General features: G+C 52.8%; 1 protein-coding gene across 4 annotated transcripts in view; it reads left to right on the top strand.

Moving 5' to 3' along the window:
• The window catches only part of LOC134565370 (zinc finger protein OZF-like), a 270401-nt gene that overhangs the window by 101516 nt on the left and 151196 nt on the right, over positions 1–17689 (top strand). For 2 of the 4 annotated variants that reach the window (XM_063424909.1, XM_063424907.1), the window contains exon 3: positions 5978–8663. In XM_063424909.1, the coding sequence (XP_063280979.1) occupies positions 5978–7501 (1524 nt within the window). In that variant the 3' untranslated portion in view covers positions 7502–8663. Of the gene's footprint in view, positions 1–2431; positions 2442–3551; positions 5667–5977; positions 8664–17689 lie in introns of those variants that run through there. The other 2 variants (XM_063424911.1, XM_063424908.1) reach the window with 2 other exon arrangements.

Below are 17689 nucleotides of genomic sequence, written 5' to 3'. Positions count from 1 at the left end.
ATGGACAGGAGGGGGACAGGACAGAGCCCCAAAGGACCCCCCCAGTACTGGGGATCCCCCTGTGCCCCCCCAGTTCCGCTCGGGCCCCCCAGTCCCGGCGCTGTTCCCGGCGGAGAAAGGGGAGGAACCGAACCCCCAGGATGGGTGGGGGGCCCCACCTCACTTCGGATGGTTTATTCTTCCAAATTTTGAGGGAAAACGACTTTGGGAGTTTTCTGCCACAAATCTCCCCCTCCTTCACACGGCCGGAGGGGATTGGGGGGGTTTTCCCTTTTTGGGTGAAATCAAGGCCATGCACGGATGCTCCGAATTAGGGCTAGGAGAACTGACGGCTTTGCTCGGAGCCGGTGGCAGCGAACACGCAGCGCTGGGAAAGCGGGCCGGAAGGTGCGGAGAACTTTGTTGGTGTTTGCAGCTCGATGCCGCCTCGGGCCCGGGCCCGTGCCAGGGCTGTTCCTCATCTCCGCCTTTCCCCTCACACAGCCCGGGGGGCGCTGAGAGCGCGGGCCGAGGCTGGGCCGTGTGCAGAGCCCGGGGCTGGCTGTGTGCGATTGGCTGATGGTGGCGTCAGTCGTGGTTGTGCGGCGCTGATTGGGCAGAGCGGGGAGCAGGCCGGGGCCGGGCCCGCCCCCCGGTGGGCCGTGTGGCAGCAGAGGCGCCATTGGCGGAGCGCGTGTGCGGGCCCGGGAGCGGCGGCAGCGGCCGGAGCCCGGTGAGGCGGCGGCGGAGCTCGGAGGCGGCCCCAGCGCAGGTGGGAGCCGCGCTGGCTTCTGGCGGGGCTGGGCCATGGCTGCGGGCGTAGGGGGCGGCAGGGGGCTGTGGCGGCTTCCTTGTGCCGTGTGGGCGCCGTGTTGGCCGTGGCCTGAGGGCGCTGCGGGAGCGGCTGCCCGCGCTCTCCTTCCCGCCGGGGCCTGGGCAGGAGCCGGGCCCGGAGCGGCGCTGCCTCGTCCCGGTTCGTGTGGGTAGGACGGAGGTGGCTGCCGTGTGGCCGGGAGTGAGCGGGAAAATTCCCGCCGCCAGAGGTTTGTGTGGCCAAAGGAGACGGAGGAGTCCTGTCAAAGTGACTTTATTGCTGAACAAAGGGAGAGGCCTTGCGGCATTTGCCGTGGGGTCTCCGCAATTGTTGGAGTACGCAGCCTCCTTTTAATCCGAATTTTCCCTTCTGCATCTTCCTGTCCCTATGCCCAGTGACGAAGGTCCTTGGAAAGTTCAGACTTCCCGATCCTCCTCCTGCATGTCCTCGTTAATCTGCACCCCCCTTTTGTCTAACATCCGATATTCATGGCTGTGTTCACTCTTTGTTCTTCTTCTCGATGTTCAGGAATTTCGCAGGACCTTGTCTGAGCAGCAGTCCGTGTCAATTGGTAACATTTTCTGAAACTGATGCTTTCTCCCGTTCCTTCCTTATCTCCAAGTCCCTGGCCCTATCTCCAAGCAGATTCCCTCACTGACTCTGTTTTTCCTTCCTGGGTGCTCTTTGGTTTTGGGATTGTTCTCAGTGCCCTCATTCCGTGTCCTTTTGTAGGCGTTGGTGGCTCAGGAGGCCTGGCTGCCACCTGCATCCCCTTGTGTCCGTGCCAGTGATTTGCAGAATAAGGACTACACAATTAGAAATTGTAAAGCAGGTTTGTTTTATTCTAGCTGGGATGCATATGGGATATTTCCATTAATTATGCATACCTGGTGGAGACAGTTTCAGGTTTAAATACGCTTAGATCCCACAAAGCTGCACCTCCCTGCCCACCCATTCTCAACCTTCTTGCACTTTGTATTACAATTAGTCTTTCCTGATGCTGCTCCTTCTGGTGGTTGGGGGCAGGGCTCTTCTGATGAAGTAAGAAGTCTTCCTCGGTGTTTTCTCTTTGAACTCCATCTCTGAGCAGGTGCAGAGAAGGTTTGGCTGATTCCCAGGTCACTTTGTCCTGGGCCAAAACCAGGAGCCTGGTTCTTGCTGGTTTCTTAATCAACTGGTTCTGCTCTATCGGGTTTTCATAATACCTAAGTCACACTTTGCTGAGTTTTAACAATATACATTTTATCTTTATGGCCTTTACCTAGCAACTAAATTCCAAAGTATTTTGGTAATTGGTCCTACCTAACAAGTTACACTCCTATGTGTTCTGGTAGAAGTGGTTTCTTTACTTTTACAAAATTGCTAAATAATCTGTATATATTTCTGTTCTCCCCTCCACCTGTTTAAGCACATGATATGTTTCTGAAATTCTGAATTTTCATTTGCATCTCTGTTTCCTGTGTCAGTGGCCTCCCATCTCCTTGAGCCCAGGGTGAGGGGTCCCCCCGTGTTCAGCTGTGCTGGGGCTGTTTCTGTGCTCAGGGACACTTGGGATGGGCCACGGCACTTGGCCACCAGTGGGGCTTCTTTCCACTCCTGAGGCAGGACCCAATGTCCTGCTTGGATTTGTGAACAGCAGAGTCCCAAGGTGGGTGTGTCCCATGAATAGATCACAGCCCTGGTCTGAATCTCTCTCTTGAATGCAGTCCTGGGTTTCTTCCCAGCCCTGTGCGGGCTGTTCAAACAGGAGGCTGGGTTAAACCCTTCCCCTGTCCTCAATTCTCAATCCTCCTGTGCCACTGAACAAGTTTCACACTGGAATAACCGAGCACTGCTCATCCATTTAGAGGCTCTTGTGGTCACCAAAGCTTTGACTTGGTGCCAGACTTTGAGAGATCCTCCTGCCATCAGCTGTCAGGCCTCAGTTCCCATTAAAGCCAAGGCTGCATAATTCTGCAGACAATGAGGCCCCTCTCTGGCCACTGGGTTAAACATTTTAGCCCAAGAATTCCTTTGGCACGGCCCTGTTTAACATCTACATAGAAATGAAAATCTTTTTCCCTGTCTGGGAGGGCCAGGCCAGGAGCCTCATTGAATCTGGTTTTTAACACCTGAAAATTCTGCTTTCCTTCTGCTCTGCATCCTTCCAGTTTCTTGACTGGCAGCACAGGAGTGTTGTAGGGAGAGATCCCTGGCTCCCAAAGCCCTGCCTTGAACAGGGGCTCAAGAACAGGCTATAACCCCTTCCTTCCCTCCCCTGGAATAGGGAATTGCTTTTAGACACCACTTGTCCTGGTTGCTTGAGAGTCCTTTGGAGAGGCTGGGTATGGAATTTTCCCTCTTTCCCTGGGGCTGCCCAGACTTGTGGGTTCACTTCAGTCTAGGCCTTGCCAGACATTTGACACAAAGGTCCCACAGAAATGGCCTCTGTATCACCTTTCACAATCTTAATTTGCATTCCCAATTTAGCCATCATATCCCTTCCCAGTAAATTACAATCCCAGTTAGGAGCAGGTAAAAATTCATGCGTTTCAAACTTATCCCCCACTTCTGCTAATAGTGGTTGAATAAAACACACCCACTCACTTTCCCACTTATCCCCTGAATGATCAGAGACATTTTTGGCATTTTCCCTCCTTAGGTCTAAGATCCAGAGTGGCTGGAGAGGCCCCTGTGTGTGTGAGGAAAGGCCTCCTGTGGATCCAGAGCCACCCTGGATGTTCTGCAGGGCTGCAGTGTGGCGGGTCCCTGGTGTGATGGGAGCTGTGCCAGCCCTCCCAATGCCTGTGCATGCAGGACTGGCCTTGCTGGTGCTGAGGGTGCTGCTGTGTGTGCTTGCAGTGTCCTTGTGGCCTGCAGATGGAAGCTGCTTCCTTGCCAGGGGCTGTTTGGGTGGGCTCTCCCCTGCCGAGGAGGGCAATGCCTGTGCCAGGTGCTTGTGGCCGAGCGCGTCCCCTGGGTGCTGGGGCCCCCTTGGGCCCTGGGGTTGATCCCTGGGGGCTGTAGAAACTGTGCCATGGCCTTTGCCTTCAGCTTGGCCTTTTCCTCCTCCCTTCTTGCATTGCCCTGCTGTGCCTTTGTGCCCAAGTGCTGCAGGGGCTTCTTGTGCCCGTCCTGCAGCCCCCCTGAGTGCCTGTGGGTGCTCATCGTGTGACAGCTGCTGAGCTTTCTGCAAAACCATTCCTTTCTCCAGTGACCCAAACCAAATCCTTCAAACATACTCTCGATCCTTGCAGGAATAATCCCCATTTCCCAGCTGTTCCTTCCTGCTGGGCCTTGTGCAACCCCTGCCCTGCCCAGCCCGTATCCCAGAGGCGATGCCTGTTCTGGAAACTGGGGATACAAAGGATCTGCATCAGCTGCAAAATTTAGAGCATTACACCGTGCATAAAAACGTCGCAGTCCTCAGTGTTTTTCTCTTCTCCCTCTTTTCCGTCATATTTTTTCTTATCACAGAGATTCCTCCTGCTGCTTCTTGCCTTAACCATTTTTCCGCACACTCCCCTTCACCCTAACCCTTCCCAGCACACCAACACCATCCATCCCCTGCTGTCTAAATCCCTTCTCCACTTCCCTTATTGCCCCCCTGGGTGTCCATGTCCTTAATGACCTCTGGGAGAATGTGCAAACTGCCTCAGCATTCTCCCAAGGAACCCTTCCGACATCTTTTGGGATCATCATCCCTTTGGCCAGGAGCCCTTCCTGGCTTTCCCTTTTGCACCCTGCATGGGTGCCCTGCCCTGTTTCCTCCCTGAAGATGCCAGTGTCCTCAGTGATGAGATTTTCAGTGCTCTCTCCGTGGGGACTCTTCCCAGCCCCCTGATGTGTCCCTCGTCTGTCTCCTGGACACTCTCGGGTCCCCAGTCAATCCCCGGTGCCGCCACCACCCAAGGGAGCCGATCCCCCAAAGTGGGTGAGGCACCTTCAGCTCCACTCCCTGCCCGCTGCCCCGGGGGGTGGAAGGAATTCTGGGTGAGCCCCAAGGTGTGTGGAAAAATTCACATCACCAGAGATTTGTGTACACAGAGGAAACAGAGGAGTCCTGTACAAGTAATTTCATTACTAAAAAAAGGGAGAGGCCATGGAACATTTCCCATGGGGTCTCTCCAAATGTTGGAGGACACAGCCTCGTTTTCATCCAGATTTTCCTGGCTGCATCTCCTTCTCCCTTTCCCCATAGACGGAAGTACTTAAGAAGTACAGACTTCCCAATCCACCCACTACATACCCCCTTAATATGCAGCCCACTTGTGTATAGGTAACGATATTCACAGCTCTGTTCAGTCTTTGTTCCTCTTCTCGAAGTTCATGAATTCAGCAGGACCTTGGCTGAGCAGCAGTCTGTGTGGTCAGTTAATAACATTTTGTGGCACTGATGGCTTCTTCTGTCCCTTCCTTCTGTACAAGTGGCTGTCCCTATCCCCAGTCAGACTGACAGCATCTGTTTGTAAAGACACTTTGCTCTTCTTCCTTTCCTGGGGGTCCCCGTTTGCAGTGGGGAGCGAGTGCGGGCGGGAGCGGCTGAAAGCCCAGCGCTGCCCCAGCCCGAGCTGCCCCAGCTCCATGGCTGCCCCTGCAGTGGGATGCTGTGGGTTTGGGGGGAAGAGGGAGGCGGCAGTGGGTGCTGGGCCTGGGGGCAGGAGGCGAATGGAAGGAGAAGCAGGGCTGAGGAAGAAAATGTTCAAAGGATGCATGTGGGAGGAAAAGGTGGGATTGTGCAGGAGAAGGAGGAATAGTATGAGGAAGAGGAGTGTTAGTGAGAGTAGGGACACAGGAGGAGGAGCAGGAAGAGGAGGCCGCACAAGGTTCCACCCCTCCCTGGATCTGCAGCCTCCCCCCAGCCCCAGGAGCGTTGTCCCCCCACATGCAGCAGGTGACCGGGGAGGGGATCCACGATTGTCATGGGAGTGAATCTTGGCGTTTCTGAGATTTATTGGGCTAAATGTTGGTGCTTTGGGATTTTTTTGCAAGGTTCCAATTTATATTTTAGAAGAGGTTTTGGCTGAATCTTGATGTTTGGGGAGTTTTTGATCTGTGTCTTGATGCTTGGAGGGCTTTTGGGCTGAATCTTGGTATTTTGGAGGTTCTTACAGACAGAAGGTGCCAATGATTTCCTGAGATGAACTTGGGCAAGGAGGAACCCCCAGTCTAAGGATCTCTCCTCTTGTTTTTTCCCCAAACCAGGATTTTTCATTCCCAAGGAGTGTCCGGATGGAGGAGGAGGAAAAGCCCCAGAGATCCCGCCCGAGGAGGGGCTGCAAACCCAGCGCAGGGAGCTGCGAGGAGGAAAGACCTGCCCTGTGCCAGGAGGGTGGCCGGAGATGCAGGCGGAGCTCAGAGCTGGGGGAGAAGCCTGATGGAGGGGAGAAGCCCCACAAGTGCCTGGAATGTGGGAAGGGTTTCAGGTGGAGCTCCCACCTGATCCGGCACCAGGTGATCCATAGTGGGGAACGGCCCTACGAGTGTGGGGAGTGTGGGAAGCGCTTCAACCTCAGATCCAGCCTGGTCCTGCACAAGAGGATCCACACTGGGGAAAAGCCCTTTAAGTGTGGGGAGTGTGGCATGAGCTTCAGACACAGCTCAAATCTGGTCTTGCACAAGAGGATCCACACTGGGGAACGGCCTTATGAGTGTGGGGAATGTGGGAAGAGCTTTAGAGAAAGCTCAAGCCTGAAACAACACCGGAGGATCCACACTGGGGAAAAGCCCTATGAGTGTGGAGAGTGTGGGAAGAGCTTTAGCCAGAAGAGCCAACTTACTGAACACCAGGTGATCCACACTGGGGAACGGCCCTATGAGTGTGGGGAGTGTGGGAAGAGCTTCAGCCACCGCTCCCAACTTGCCCAGCACAAGAGGATCCACACCGGAGAACGGCCCTTTAAGTGTGGGGAATGTGGGAGCAGCTTCAGCAAGAATTCCACCCTGATCCGGCACCAGGTGATCCACACTGGGGAAAAGCCCTACAAGTGTGGGGAATGTGGGAAGAGCTTCCGCCAGAGGGGCCACCTGATGCAACACCAGGTAATTCACACTGGGAAACGGCCCTATGAGTGTGGGGAGTGTGGGATGAGCTTCAGCCAGAAAGGCACTCTTACACAACACCAGAGGATCCACACTGGTGGAAAGCCCTATGAATGTGTGGAATGTGGGAAGAGCTTCAGGTACAGCTCTGGCCTTAGGAAACACCAGAGGATCCACACTGGGGAAAAGCCCTACAAGTGTGGAGAATGTGGGAAGAGCTTCATCCAGAGATACCAGCTGAGGGAACACCAGAGGATCCACACTGGGGAGAAGCCCTACAAGTGTGGGGAATGTGGGAAGAGCTTCAGAGAAAGCTCGGCCCTGATCCGGCACCAGGTGATCCACACTGGGGAAGGGCTCTACACCTGCTTGGAATGTGGGAAGGGCTTTGGATTGAGCTCCGACCTTAGGAAACACGAGCGCATCCACACAGGGGAGAGGCCTTACAAGTGTGCTGAGTGTGGGAAGAGCTTTAAGATCAGCTCCACTCTCCTCGTACATCAGCGGATTCACACAGAGGAGAGGCCCTTCCGCTGCCCCGACTGTGGGAAGGGCTTCAACCGTAACTCCACCCTCACTGTCCACCGGCGCATCCACACCGGGGAGAGGCCCTACAAGTGTCCCCAGTGTGGGAAGAGCTTCTCAGACAGAGCTATCTTGACCAAACACCAACGGAGGCACCACTAAGGGAAGCCCTGTGAGTGCCCCGATATCATTATGATTTGGGATTGCAAAATAACGATACGAAACTTGGAGCCTTCATTGTAGTGCATATAGAAAAGGTTTATTAGAAACACTCTTTTTATGCAGTACTTCAGTACAGTGAATATGATTGGTCATTTAGAGCCTACACGTCTTTGTAAACCTCCTTGCCAGTAAGCAAGATAGAAAAAATATCATGTTCTAAGGGTTTTTCACCTCCGAAGGATTGTTTGGATTCCTCTCCATGAATTCTCAGGCTGGAATATGAGCTTTGCTCACTTGTCTTTCCCATAGACTCTAGTTAGTGCCTGAAGCCTGAAATTCTGATCACTGTCAGTTCCCCCAGCCCGAGAGCAGGAAGAGCTCCGTGCGCTGCTCCAGCTCCATCCCCCATGGGAGGATCGGCGTTGGATGATCCCCAGTGACCCCCGTTGGGCAGAGCCCTGGTGATCCGTGGTCCTGGTGATCCCTGTTGGGAAGACACCTGGCTGGGATGCTCCACATCTTCCTGTCTCCCTGTAGGCGCCTGGATGAATGCAGGGGCAGGAATATCCCAGTGCCTCTGCAGGACTCTGAGGGGCACCAAGCTGGAACAGCAGGAATGAGCAGAAATGCCAGGCTGGTGGATGAGATGTATCAGAAGCTCCTCGGTGGTAGCTGGAACTGTGGCTGGAACTAAGAGACATCCAGGCAGGGCAGGGGGTACAGGGCTACAGCATAGCAGAACACCGAGAGCAGTGCACAAGAGGCGGTGGGGCTGAGAAAGCCGCAGATGGGCTCCAGCAGGGGCAGGAGAAGGCCAGCTCGGGATTCCTGGACACAGGAGCAGATGGTGATTGATTTCCTGTGTCTGGACTCCAGTAGTGAGAGGGAATTCTCCCCGCAGTAAGCAACAGCTTGATTCTCCTCCTTACAAGAGTGAGAGAGAGCAGCTGCCCCCAGCCCTGTCCTTTACCTGCCCCCAAAACTCGCGGTATCTTCCCCTGTGAGAGAAAACTCCCAGAGACAAAAGAAGTGTAGCCAGGTGCTACAGTCCTCTCCTCTGGCAATTTCTTTTGTTTTTTGCCTAAGTAGCCCTAAGTACCCAGTAGTTAAATTCCTAGCAACTTATGGAAAAAATTCTATGAATAAAAAAGAAACAAATCTTGTTGCGGTGCAGGATCCTGGGGGATCCCAGGGCACGCGGCACCAGGGGTGCAACACTTCCCCCTGGGAGCTCTGATGTTCTCAGCTGTTGCTGTTCAGGTGCAGAGATGGCAAAGACAACAGGACGGGTCTTTGTGGAGGGCAACTAAAGCAGGCGTTTATTTAGGGATCCAAGAACACAAACCACAAAAGACCTCCAGAAACAAAGACCAAAGACCCAGAGGCTGGCTAGTAACTTGTATCTGGGGTGGGTACAGCAGGTCATCCAGTAAAGACTGTCTAGGGGAGGAACGGAGGGCGGGGAGTACAAACTTAAACCAATAAGGATAATAAAGGGAGGGGAACAATACAGGATAACAAATGATTCATTGAGTTAGGGAAGATTGGCACGGAAGGCTCTAGAGAGAGGAGTAGGAGTGCAGGGGATTGACAATTGTGAAGGAAGGAGATTTAGGAGGAGACAAATGCTTGAGAGCCAATAGGGTAACCTGTAGGGAGTGGCCAGCTGACAAGTAAAGGGATTGTCACATAACAGTATGAATAACAACTGGGGTACAGAATCTAAAAATAGAGCAAACTGATACAAATGAGAGACAGGCACCATTATGGGGAGTGCGGGAGGATAGATCTAACACACAAATAAAATAGAAAGCTGGCCAAAAACCACAAAGCAAAAACCCACCTCACAACAAAATCTAACCCCCAAATCACGTGGACTCTCAGCCGGCACGGAGATAGAAATCCTTTTCTCTTGACCTTGATTTGCTTTTCATTTTCTCTTCATCTTTGAAAACACGTGAAGTTCGGCTCAAAATAAAGACATTGAGCTAATATTGGCGATTGATGAGAGACGGGAAGACTGATTCGGTGATCAGAATTCGATTTTACTCAGGTTTTCTAAAAGCTTATATACTATTTCAGACAGGTTAATCATTTCTACTACAATAATCAGGTTAAAAATCACACAGAAAACTCATGCATTTTACAACAACTCTTTGCTTGCAGAAGTTGATTGAATTTTCTCTCTTCCCATAAGCAGGTGTAATCCCATCTCCTGTAATTTTCACAGTTCTGTTTGTTCATGCCATGGCATCTTGGTTATCAAACCAGATATGCTAATCAAGTCTGTTTGACTCTCTGTCTTGTGTATTCCCAGATCTCCCCCTTCTGTATTAACCAAGAATACTTCTTTGATGGCTTTATTAACTAATCTCTGCACACATTGAAGCAAGCAAGGTATCATAACTAATACAATTATTATTAAAATCATTACATGCATTCCTATCCTAAGAAAATCTTTTAGCTAGGGTGTCAAACCCCAGCTACTAAACAAGTTATCTAGCCAAGATCTAGATTCTACCTTTAGTTTAAACACACTGTAAAATATAAGGAATAATTATAACAATACATAATATAATGTCTAATACAAGAAAGCTTATTTTAACTAAATTTCTAATTTATTTATGGAGTCTTTAGCTTCTTAGGAGTTTATTCAGCTGTTCAAAACTATCATCTGTTTGCAGGTTTTACACTTTCTTATAGGGCTGAGGCTTCACGATTTTGTAACATAAACTGAATCTGTTACTAGATTAAAAGGAAGAGAAAAATTTTTGAAAAGCTCTGACAGCAATAGCAAGTTGAATAATTTGACGGGATTTAAGTCTGTCATTGAACAATTTAAGAAATTAAAGACATACAAGGCTTTGCATAATCTTTCCGCAGGAGTATCTTCGGCTCCCCCTTTTTGTTGTAACAGAAGACGTTTGAGAGAGCAATGGGCTCGTTCTATAATTGATTGTCTTGTGGGTGAGTGAGCTATGCCCTTTTTGTGGGTGATACTCCATAATGAGAAGAAGTTTGCAACTCTACGGGAAATATATGCGGGTCTATTATCTGTCTTAATTTGTTGCGGAGTTAGTAATCAGATTAAAAGGTGTGCTGAATTTCTGAAACACTCTGACAACAGCAGCTAATTCCACTATTTGTGGAGACTCTTCAACTACAGCAATATTAGATTGCCAAGTTCCAGTTTCAGGGTCCCTCTATACAATCACTGATTTACGGGTTTTCTCAGACCCATCTGTGAATATTGTTATAGCTTGCAAGGGAGTCTCACTTCTCTTTGGCTTGGGGATTAAATTAAAAGACGAATTTAATAATTTGTGTTTAGGCGGATGGATAGATATCTGCCCTGGGTAATTTGTTAAAGCAATTTGCAATTTTTCAGACATCTGTAGCAACCAATTCAAATAAAACATTGTGAGAGGCAGATAGATAATATCAAAATCTTTCCCAGCCAAAGAGGTCAGTCTTTGCCGAGCCTTGACAATCAACATGGCCATAAGTTCATCTTGCATGGAAATAGTCTTGGGCATATTGTTAGGCAAAAAGACCTATTCGATAATTAGAAGAGGATCTGGTTTTTCTGAGTCCCACTGAAATATTAATGCATAAGGCTGTTTATTAGGATTCAGAATAATTAGCCACAAAGGCAACTCTGGAGCCCACCTAGCTGATTGCCTTTGAGAGATAGCATCAGCTACTTTTTGAAGCGCAATTTGTGCTTCTTTGTTTAAGTGTCTGGGTGATAAGAGGTTAGGCTCTCCTCCCAGGAGGGCAAACAATGGCTCTAAATCTGCATTTGAAATCCCAAGCAAGGGACGGACCTAATTTATTGTTCTTAGCAACTTCTGTGCATCATGTAAAGTTTTGATTTCAGTTGAGATTTGCAAGGGTTGTGCAGAAATAGAATGCATGCTTATTCGCCAGCTCAAATATTTCTAGGGAGATGTCTTTTGAACCTTTTCAGAAGCAATGGTGAGGCCTGCTGAGGTAACAGCTTGGCAGACAGCCTGCACTGCTTCCTCCATATGACTCACGGTTTCTGCAGAAATAAGAATGTCATCCATATAATGATAAAAGAGAACATTAGGCATTTGTTCCCGTATCGGGCTCAGGGTTTTTGCTACGTACTACTGACACAAAATTGGGCTATTTCGCATTCCTTGGGGAAGTGATAACCAATGATATCGATTTAGAGGTGCCTGCATATTAATGCTCGGCACAGAAAAGCTAAATTTGGGTGCATCATCTCGATGCAGAGGAATGTCAAAAAAACAATCTTTTAAATCAATTACTGTTAAATGCCAATTTCTAGGAATCATAGAAGGGGAAGGGAGGCCTGGCTGTAGGGGCCCCATTCCCTCAATTACTTCGTTTATTTTCCTCAAGTCATGCAATAGCCTCCACCTCCCAGACCGCTTTTTGATTACAAACACCGGTGAATTCCAAGGGCTATTAGATGGGACTATGTGTCCCTTTTCCAGCTGTACCTTTACAAGTTCTTGTAAAATGCGCAGTTTTTCTAATGACATGGGCCATTGGTCTACCCAAACTGGATCAGAGGATTTCCAAGTCAGTTTGGGGGTCTCGCGCGCCCCAATGACCCTTATACAAAATTTGACTGCATGAAAATTCCCCATTGAGACAAAACATCTCTCCCCCATAAAATTAGCGGCGCAGACAACACATAAGGCCTGACAGTTGCTACCCTGCCTTCAGGCCCTGTGATCTGTACTAGGTGTTGGCTTTGATAGCCTTGACTGTTTCCTCCCACCCCTGAGAGGATCTTGGGGACAGGCCATAGATTTCCTGTAGGGAGACAAAAACTGAGCAATTAGACAATGTTACTGCAGTTCTTGGGGTGGCTGCACATAGGTTGGAGATGGTCTGGTGGATGGGGGCTGGGCCGGCTGGAAGCTGAAGGTTGCTCTTGGTTACTGCGTCTGCTGTGGGACTTGTGTCTGCACTCGTTGCTGTCCCATGCTGTGAGATGATTTGCTGTAAAAGCTGGCCATTTGGTGAAACTTGAAGAGGCATTGATTAGCGAAATAAAGGCAAGGTCTCTGTCTTTAAGGGCTTTCTTTTTTATCTGTAACTAATTGTTATGCATATTTGAAGCGAGTCAGTCCGGATCATTTTCGGGGCCGGGGTCGAATGGCTTTCTGTCACTGTTAAAGTCAGAGTCTCTATAAGCAGTTAGCGTTCGGCGGCTCTGGGGTCGCTGGTGGGATCTCGGTGGGGGTGCAGCTGGCGGCTGGGCTTTATCTTTGGCGTTCGTCGGGGAGGGGGTGCGGACGGGGGACGGGGAGCGGGACTTGGGCAGGTTTCGGTCTGGCACGGCCTCCGGGGCCGTCTCCGTGGTAGCCTCGCAGGCTGCCTCGCTCTCCCCCTCTTTTTTAACCGCTTCCATGACCGCCCTCCATGCAGGAAGCAGGCGCAGCTCTGGCTCGTGGCCAGGCAGCGTAGCCAGGTCGTAGAGCTTTACGCCGACCTTGTCCCAGTAGCGGAGAGTAAGAACAGAGGAAGGGGTGGTATCGGGGAACATGCGTGACACCCATCGTAGGAGCGACTTAAGGTCCTGCTTAAGAATGGGGGATCCATGCTTGCTCAGCAAGCGCTGGATGGTTTTCTTAACGTCTCTTCCGTCGGACATGACCTGTCCCATACCTTGAGTTCCCCTGGCTCACCTGTCACGTCCGGCGTACAGATGATTGTAGGCCCAAACACGGTTCTTTCACCGCCACGATCAGTTCCAGGGGCGTCGCCAATTGCCAGCAGACCGCCGGTTCTTCTCCTCACACGGGGCACCAATTATTGGCGATTGATGAGAGACGGGAAGACTGATTCGGTGATCAGAATTCGATTTTACTCAGGTTTTCTAAAAGCTTATATACTATTTCAGACAGGTTAATCATTTCTACTACAATAATCAGGTTAAAAATCACACAGAAAACTCATGCATTTTACAACAACTCTTTGCTTGCAGAAGTTGATTGAATTTTCTCTCTTCCCGTAAGCAGGTGTAATCCCATCTCCTGTAATTTTCACAGTTCTGTTTGTTCATGCCATGGCATCTTGGTTATCAAACCAGATATGCTAATCAAGTCTGTTTGACTCTCTGTCTTGTGTATTCCCAGAAGCTAAGACATGGATGAGGACATGGGGGCACATAGACATGGTGGGACATAGACAGGGAGAGTGACTGGGGGACACATGGATATTGAGGGCGACGTGGCCATTCCTGGGGACACAGAGGGACACAGGACCAGATGGAGACGTGGGGGACAAGGACAGGGATGGAAACGTGGTAGGGAGACAGCCATGGGTGAGGACATGGTGGGACATGGCCAGTGACATGGGGGGACATGGCCATGGCCGGTGCCATGGGGGGAACTTGCAGGGGCTGTGGAGGATGCTGGGTTTGAGGGTGTTGAGGGTTCCTGGCAGGGACTTGGGCCTTGCTGAGGGCTTTGGGGACCCCAGGCCCAGCAGCTCCGGGTGTGCTGGGAGACCCTGGCGGAGGTTGTGGGGCAGTGTAAGAGAGGGTTCAAAGATGCCTCATCTGCCTCACGACTGTCGACAAAGACAGAGGCTGAAACCTCAAGGACAGAGACTGAAACCCTGAAACCACAACAGAGCAGTTCTGGCCTGGCTGAAGTGGGATGTCTGCCAGGTTTAGCCCACAGGTGTGTTCGTGTGATCCAGAACTGGTGTGGACCCCATGGACACCTGTCCTAGGACACTGGACCAGGTCAGGTTGTTCAGCCTGTGCTCACTGCCTGCACCAGAGGCCGGGCCCAGACCTGCCCGGTCTGAACGGCTGCACCCAGAGCAAGGGGCCTCATCACCATGATCCCGGCATTCCCCACCTCTTTGGCAACGGCCCCTCGCTCCTGAAAATAGTATAACAAGGGACTTTCTAACATAACACTTTTGAGATCTTCCCACAGAAGAAGACAGATCCATTGGCAGACAACCATGAGGATTTTGTCTCTTCTGTTGGTAGCTATTCCCCCCTCTCTGTTTTTCTCTCTATCCTTTGTTTCTTTTTTCCTCTCCATCTATCACGTACTTCTGTTGTTGGCACTCAGTAAAAGTGCACTGCTGTTGTGATTAATTTGAATTCCCCTTGTGTGTCTTTTGTGCTCTGAGATTAAAAACGAACCATCACCATCTCCGCCTGTATTGGTGGATTGTGACAGGCAGCTGCTCAAGGACCCCGTGACCTGGACCCCCCTCTGGGCATTGGGGTCCTGGAAGGGAATGAATGTCCTTGTCCTTAGGAGGGAAATCCCAGCAGCCCCAAGGTGTTGGGGGCAGCTGAGAGGCCACAACAGGGAGGGGAAAGCCAGACAGAGCTGTCCCTCTCCAAAACTGCACCCCAAAAATTCAGGGATTCCTCCCAGGAAAAAGCTTCCAGGAGGTGCCTGAATTGAGGGAAAGGGGGGATGGGCTCTCCAGACTGAGCAGGAGGGGCCTGGAACCCCCAAACCAAGCAGGACAGGTGACGTGCACTGGGGGGCAGTGGGAAAGGAGTGGAGGAGCAGGGGAAAAGAGGAGTCGGAGAACCTCCAAAGAGTGGGGGGAGGGGGCTGGGACCCCCAGATTCCATTGGGAGGGGTCTCACTCCTCCTTTCCAATCTCCAGGATGGAGCTGGGGCAGGTCAGGCTGGGGCAGCGCTGGGCTCTTGGCCAGGCCTGGGCACCCCACTTGTGTCCCTTCCCCAAATTCCCTTGGTGGCTTAGAGGGCTCCTGGTTCCTTTTGGGGTTCACTGGGTGCTGCATTGGGGTTCAGGTGCCTCTCAAGGAGTCCCCAGAGCAGGGTGAAATGGGGGGGACACATGGGGGTCCCCATTCCTTATCCATTTTGGGGCCCTTTCTTCCTCTCCCTGCAATCACGGCACCTCCACGGGGTTCCCCCATGGGCATCCCCTCTGTCTCGCAAAAACAAGAGTGGGGCGAACTGGGAAGCTTTATTGGGAACATTGGGAGCACCCAGGCAGGGACAGAGTGACAGCGGGGCTGGGGGGACACAAGAGCCCTCCCCAAAATTATCGCGGGGACAGAACAGGGGGTCCCGGCCAGGCCTGAGGCCACGGGGAGGGGCTGTGGCTGTTGCCAGCTCAGAAGCTCTGTGGGCAGAGAAAAGGGGGTGACACCGGCCTGGGGGCCCCGGGGGGAGCACACACGTTCACCCGAGTCCCGCTGGCCCCACACAGGTGAGCTCCCAGCACCACCAGTGCCCCCAGTGCGGCCCCAGCTCCCCCGACACGCCCCATGCCCAGCGCCGGGCGCTGCCCCAGCCCCAAAGCAGCCGCGCTGTGCCCTGGGGGGGTCCCCGCGGCCCCGCCCCGCGCGGCGCTGGGAGCACCAGTCCGGACCAGTTCAGAGCGTGGCCGGGCGGCATCGGAACACACCAAAGTGGCTCCACCACGGGCCATTCAGAACACCAGAAACTGGCAGAAAGCAACAGAATTCTCCAAAATAAGGGAGCCACCGTTGACCATGAACTGACCAGGAAATCCCCAAAGCCATTTATAACCCCCCAAACTGGTGGAAAGCAGCAGGATCTTCCCCACATCCTTCCCTGTGGGGCCCCACTCCTGTGTCAGAGCCAGGTGTCTTCCCCCTCCCAGTGACTCATCCCTCCTGACTGGAAGGTGCCCCAAAACCTCCTCAGGAACCGGATCACCCCAAGCTCTTCATCCCAAAGTGTGGCTGTCTCATTGCAGACCTCATCCCCCAGATGCCCATGGGGTGGGGGGAAGGTGTTGGAGAGATTTCTCTCCCTTCTCCTTTGGTCCTGCTGTGAATAAATTCACTCCCTGTGCACAGGCTGGGTCTGTTGTGCCCCTGCCGGTGCTGGGACCAGGATCCCTCCCCGTCCTTGTCTCAACTCCGGGGCCTTTCCTTGTATTCCCTGTCCCTGTGCAGTTGCAGAGGGCAGGGACAGGGCAGTTTTGGTGCCTGTCAGCATCCAGACAGGGCCAGCCCAGCCCCGGGGTTCCAGGGGGCTCGTGGGGGTCCCCTGTTTGTGGGACATCCCCGCTGGAGGAGGGTGTCCCCCCTTGCTGCAGCCCCAGCCCTCAGGGAATGCTCAGCCCAGCAGAGAACGCCCTCAGCTGGGGCCTCATTTTTGGGCACACCTGAGCCCCTGGACATCTGGGATGCCCATTTTGGGGTGCACCTGAGCTGCTGGATATCTGGGACCCCCGTTTTTGGGGGTGTGTTGGGTTTGCATGGCCTCCTTTTGGTCCCTGGGTTTTCTACAGGGCTGGGTTCTGTGAGAAGGTTCTGGAAGTTTCCTCTGTGTCCGGCAGATCCAATCCCTGGTGCCTGCAGAGATGGAGGTATTGGAGGCAGAGATCCACGAGCATGCAGAGATCCCCCCGCAGCCCCTGCAGGAGCCCGTGCCAGAGCAGGGGGATGCCTGAGATGAGGCTGTGACCCCGGGGGACACCTGTGGACAGAGGGGCCCCGCGGGAGCAGCCTGTCCTTGGAGGACTGAGCCCGTGGCAGAGTGACCCACGCTGCAGCAGCTGGAGGGGGCTGTTCCCCGTGGGATGGAGCGAGGCTGGAGAAGCTCCTGGAGAAGGCTCCGGTGGGAGGGAGCCAGGGAGCAGCAGGGGAACGACTCCTGTCCCTGAGCAGAGGGAGAAGGCCCGGGGGATGAACTGAGCACGGCCCCATTCCCTGTGTGCCTGCTCTGCCGGGGGAGGAGGGGCAGCTGCAGGGAGGGAGGCGGGAGGGGAAGCTGCTTTGAAGGGGCTTCATTTACTTCTCCTTATCCTGCTCTGAGTTTTTGGAATTTTCTACCAGAAATCTCTCCACTCTTCCACTCCTCGACAGGGGTTTGGGGCAGTTTTCCTTTGTTCGGGATGCACTGATGGTCCTAGTTAGGGGCTAGGAGAAGTGAGGCTCCAGGGCTACCCGCTGAGTCGGAGCCAGCCACAACCCAGGGCTGGGAAAGGCGGGCCGGGAGGTGCGGAGAACTTTGTTGGTGTTTGCAGCTCGATGCCGCCTCGGGCCCGGGCCCGTGCCAGGGCTGTTCCTCATCTCCGCCTTTCCCCTCACGCAGCCCGGGGGGCGCGGAGAGCGCGGGCCGAGGCTGGGCCGTGTGCAGAGCCCGGGGCTGGCTGTGCGCGATTGGCTGATTGTGGCGTCAGTCGTGGTTGTGCGGCGCT

This window comes from Prinia subflava, unplaced genomic scaffold (assembly GCF_021018805.1).
Source record: "Prinia subflava isolate CZ2003 ecotype Zambia unplaced genomic scaffold, Cam_Psub_1.2 scaffold_47_NEW, whole genome shotgun sequence".
NCBI lineage: Eukaryota > Metazoa > Chordata > Aves > Passeriformes > Cisticolidae > Prinia > Prinia subflava.
The sequence above is the reverse complement of the archived record's forward strand: the minus strand, read 5'-3'. Positions and strand labels throughout refer to the sequence as shown.